This window comes from Aquarana catesbeiana, linkage group LG01 (assembly GCF_042186555.1).
Source record: "Aquarana catesbeiana isolate 2022-GZ linkage group LG01, ASM4218655v1, whole genome shotgun sequence".
Taxonomy (NCBI): domain Eukaryota; kingdom Metazoa; phylum Chordata; class Amphibia; order Anura; family Ranidae; genus Aquarana; species Aquarana catesbeiana.
Window position 1 is genome coordinate 983,631,379 of NC_133324.1, and position 5,115 is coordinate 983,636,493.

The following is a 5,115-nucleotide window of genomic DNA, read 5'->3' on the forward strand; positions in this document are numbered from 1 at the left end:
GCAGCAGGACCAGTCTCGGGTCTGTGCTATACTAATAATAGTCCAATCTGTCTGATTGTTATATCTATATCCAATCATTGATCAATATTCCCATATACAGAGCCGAGGATTTCCACTTCCTGAGACTGTATACCCCTCCCCCGTCACCTGTCCACATTACCACACCCACACCACAATCCCCACCCCCTCCACATCATAACCAATAGGAACAAGACTAGCACTGGCTGTATTCATAGTGATAATCATCACAGCCAATCACAGTGAGGGGGAGGAGCAATCACAGATCCATGGATTGGTCATGTAAAGGAACCTGTGAGGACAGAAATGTAGGAATTCTCATTGTGGATATTAAAGTGTGTGTCTAGACAAATCCTATTCTTCTAGATTTGGATGGAGTGGGGGAGGATTAGAACCCCTGTCAGGTTTTTACTGCTATCCGGGGCTCCATTAGAGAGATTTCCCCTCACTTCCTTTCCCAGTGACAACATTTTATCATACAGGAAATGAGGAAAAATCTACAACAGGGACACAGACAGAAATAAAGATCTGACAGGGGTTCTAATCCTTCCCCTACTCTACTAAAGAAAAGGATTTTTATTTCTGTCTGTGTTGCTGTTGGAGAGTTCCCCTCACTTCCTGTCTGGGGAAATGTTGTCACAGGAACAGGAAGTGAGGGGAAAACTCTCTAATGGAGCCCCAGATAGCAGAAAAAAATCTGACAGAGGTTCTAATCCTCCCCCACTCCATCCAAAGCTGAAAATAGCCCTTTCTTCTATAGATAGACAGTGATGGTGGAGACCCCGGGGCCGTCATCCTGATCCTGGCTACACTATGTAGTGTGTCACTGACCCAGAACAAGCATGCAGCCAGTGAAGGCTGAACAATCTGACCTCCTGCATGCTTGTTCCTGGTCAGTGACACACTAGGTAGTGAAGTGAGGTTTAGGATGAAGATGACGGCCCCGGAACCTGCAGCTTTATAAATAAATCACTCATGTTTCCTGTCCTCTGCTTCCTCCTATTGGATGAGTATTCCACCAATCACCAATCAGATAATTCACCTTGTGATGTCTCCGGGCAGATCTCTCACTTCTGATTCCCCCCACATATCTTTATACAACCTCCCCATCCCCCCCATACATATACCCCAGCATGGAGGGGCTCAGTGAAGGTGGTGGTGAAGGTGTGGAGATGTCGGATCGGGTCACACAGATCATAAAAGGAGATCCGCCCGGCCTCATAATCCAGATCTATCCTGACTCTCTCACTGGAGACATTGCCGGGTAATAGGATCCTGTTACTGTCATGTATCACTGAGTACTGATTATCCCACCTCCCCCTCTCCAAACTCCAGGACTTCTTATTCCATCCAATCACTGACTGACCTCCTCTCCTGTCTATACTGGGGTAACACATCCCGACTATCCAGTACTTTGCCCCCCCGACATCCACTTCCCAGTAATGTCTCCCTGAGGAGAACCTCTGACTGCTCATCACCTGAGAATCCTCAAACCTCTCTGGTGTTTCTGGGCGATTCTGAGGTGATGATGAGGAGGATACAGCTTTCCTGTCATCTGATATATGTAGATCATTAGCAGCTGTCCTCACATCCAGTAATATGTCTGTAACCCCCGACACCCCCGATGTTTGCTGTACAGCCCCAATATTTGGTCCTCCAGCCTGGAGGTGTGAGTGTTGCATGGTGAGGGAAGGTTGGGGAGGTCTCCTGGATGGTTGTATGGTGGGGGAGGGTTGGGGAGGTCTCCTGGATGGTTCAGCATTGATGTGACCTTTGCCCTTTGTAGTAGAATGTGGATAGACATGTGTGCCTGGACATTTCTCTACATTTAACTGAGACATGATATCAGATAAACCTGTGTGTAATGTGTGTGAGATCCCCCCCACATCCAGATCCCCTCCATCATGGAGGAGTTTATCATGTCTCTCTCTGTCCTCATCATCTCCATCCTCAGTATCACACAAGTCACCTGTGTCTGATTCCTGTAGGACAGTCAGTGGATCCGTCATGTTACACAGCTCCTCAATGTCCCCCATCTTCCTGGACAGCTCCTTCTTCTTTATTTCCAGATCCTGGACCAGATCATTGATTATCCCGGAGATCCGCTCTGCCTGCCCGGAGATTTCCCTCAGGACTCTCTTCTCCAGGTCTTCCAGACGTCTCCTGAGGTCTCTGAACAGGACAGTGACTCTCTCTGTTTCATCATCTGCTTCTCCTTGTACTTTCCTCCTGTGTTCCTGCAGACTCTGGACTCTTTTCTCCATCTCCTCTCTCTCTGTCATCAGTTTCTGCAGAACATTCCTCAGTTTCTTCTTCTTCATCTCAGAGGCTTCACCCAGAGTCTCCACCTGGTGTCCCCGATGTTCTCCAGCCAAACTGCAGGACACACAGATACAGGTGGAGTCCTCAGTGCAGTAATACTCCAGGATCTTCTTATGGATGGAGCATTTCCTGTTCTCCAGGGAAGTGGTGGGGTCACATAAGACGTGTTCTGGTGACTTGCTGTGGACTCTCAGGTGATTGTCACACAGAGAAGCTTCACACAGCAGACAGGATTTCACAGCAGGTACAGGAGTGTGAATACAGTAAGTACAGAAGACCCCGGACTCCTCCTCATCTGGCTGAGCAGACAGTAAATTCTCCACTATGTTACGTAGTGTTATGTTCCTCTGAAGGACGGGGCGTTTTCTGAATGTTTGTCTACATTCAGGACAGGAATAACCTCCAGACCTCTCCTGTGTATCCAACACACAACCAATACAGTCCCGGCAGAAGTTATGTCCACATTTCAGGGTTACAGGATCTGTATAAATGTTCAGACAGATGGAACATTCCAGCTCCTTCCTCAGATCAGCAGACGCCATCACTGAGAGCAGAAGAAATGAAACTGAAAGTATCTGACACTCATTAACCAGTTCTGTACACTCCTACACAGGGAGGGGCTGAGACTGAGACAAGTAGTCATAGGAACTTTTATATAGAAGAACACAGATAATACAGTATCTCACAAAAGTGAGTACACCCCTCACATTTATGTAAATATTTTATTCTATCTTTTCATGTGACAACACTGAAGAAATGACGCTTTGCTACAATGTAAAGTAGTGAGTGTACAGCTTGTATAATGCCCCGTACACACGGTCGGACATTGATCAGACATTCCGACAGCAAAATCTTAGGATTTTTTCAGATGGATGTTTGCTCAAACTTGTTTTGCGTACACACGGTCGCACAAAGTTGTCGGAATTTCCGATCGCCAAGAACACAGTGATGTAAACCACGTACGACAAGACTAGAAAAGGCCAGTTCAGAACCAAGCGTGGCACCCTTTGGGCTCCTTTTGCTAATCTCGTGTTAGTAAAAGTTTGGTGAGAGACAATTCGCGCTTTTTCAGACTCGTGGCTTTCAGATCGTTTTCTGCTGTTCAGTTTGTGCTTGTGGGTTTGTATCTGCTCTTCAGTGCGTGCAAGCAAGCTCAGCGTGACTTTGTCATTGTGTTCTTGTTCGTTCGTTACTGTTTTTCAGGTCGCTCTTCACAGGCCTTGCTGTTCTTCAGTGCGTTCTGTTACTTCGTTCTGAGCAGCCGACCGTTTTCTAGCCATGTTGCATATATGTGTTCCTTGTAGAGTTTGTGCTGTGCGGGGGCTTGGTGTTGGGGTCCTGACCTTGACACAAGTCCAGTCCATGAACAGGGTGGGGAGGAGTTCATGGACCAAGAAGGGGTTGAGGGGCCAAATAACATCTGCTACCCACATTTGTGACCTCACACATAGTCCTCCTCCTCCTCCAGGTTCTACTCCTCCTCCTCCTCCTCCTCCTCCAGGTCCTACTCCTCCTCCTGCCACATCTCCAACACCAGAGCCACAGCCAGGAAGATAGCGTGGAAAGAAGACCAGAAAGTGATGACCCTGGGTCCAGTCTGGTCTGGCAAAATATGCAGCCTCTTGTAGTACCACAGCCTGGGGACATACATGTCATCTGCTGCTTTCCAGATCTCTGGGACTTCTGGACCAGACTGCACTCCCTTAGATAAGGACTCCTCAGGCCACCAATTTTGATGTTAAATAATTGATGTCTGCCCTGGGGGTCCTAGGCTTCACCACTTTCTGCTGTTTCTCCAGCGTTGCCTCCTTCTTTGTTTGGTTCTGAGCCCTTAATAAAGGATTTTTGTTTCAATTATACTTGCCTATGTGTGTTTTCCTTAAAAAAGGACAGTTTGTTTGTGAGGAGGCAGGTACATTTCAAAAATACAATGTGAAATTAACAAGGGATACCAACACCAAGCAACCTTCTTGAGATTAAATAATATAAGATATCAATGGTGTTGTGGTAACTTAACACACAAAACACACACAAAAATATTAGGGAGTAAAACAAAAAAATAAAACAAAGATCAGCCTTGAAAAAAATACAAACCCCAAAAAAAAACAAAAAACAGCCTTCAAAAAAAAAAAAAAAGAAAACAACCAAAAAAAAATTTTGTCAGATATGACAAATCAAAATATATTGAGGGAATCCCGATAAATAATTAAGAAAGAAGTTTGTGAGAAGTGTGTGTGACTATGAGCAGCAAAATTACTTCATTCTTCTCACATTATAAAGAAGAAGAGAGTGTGCTGTATTAAACCATTTTTTACATTGCAGTGTGACGAAAGTGCTCTATCCATTGTGAACGCTAATTTTACAAGACCGAGCTGTTCCGTCTCGTAATTTTCTCTGAGCATGCGTGGCACTTTGTGCGTCAGAACTGGTGCGATCGGATTTTGTTGTCAGAAAATTTTATAGCCTGCTCTCAAACTTTGTGTGTCGGAAAATCATATGGAAAATGTCCGATGGAGCCTACACACGGTTGGAATGTCCGACAACACGCTCCGATCGGACATTTTCCATCAGAAAATCCGACCGTGTGTACGGGGCATAACAGTGTAAATTTGCTGTCCCCTCAATAGGGATGAGCTTCATGTTCGAGTCGAACCCATGTTCGACTTGAACATCGTATGGTTGCCCGTTCGTCAAATTACGAACGATATGGGCCGTTCGTGCCAAATTTGAGTGGCGCATCACGGCCCATAATTCACTGCGGCTTCGCATTGCATT

At 45.8% G+C, this 5,115-nt stretch overlaps 1 protein-coding gene across 1 annotated transcript; it reads right to left on the reverse strand.

The window, feature by feature from the left end:
• Positions 1–488: 488 nt before the first annotated feature.
• Positions 489–2,895, reverse strand: LOC141123967 (E3 ubiquitin/ISG15 ligase TRIM25-like). Its single transcript, XM_073612083.1, has one exon. It carries the CDS (start codon positions 2,880–2,882, stop codon positions 1,086–1,088), a length of 1,797 nt encoding a protein of 598 aa, XP_073468184.1. The 5' UTR covers positions 2,883–2,895; the 3' UTR covers positions 489–1,085.
• Between the last annotated feature and the right edge of the window lie 2,220 nt (positions 2,896–5,115).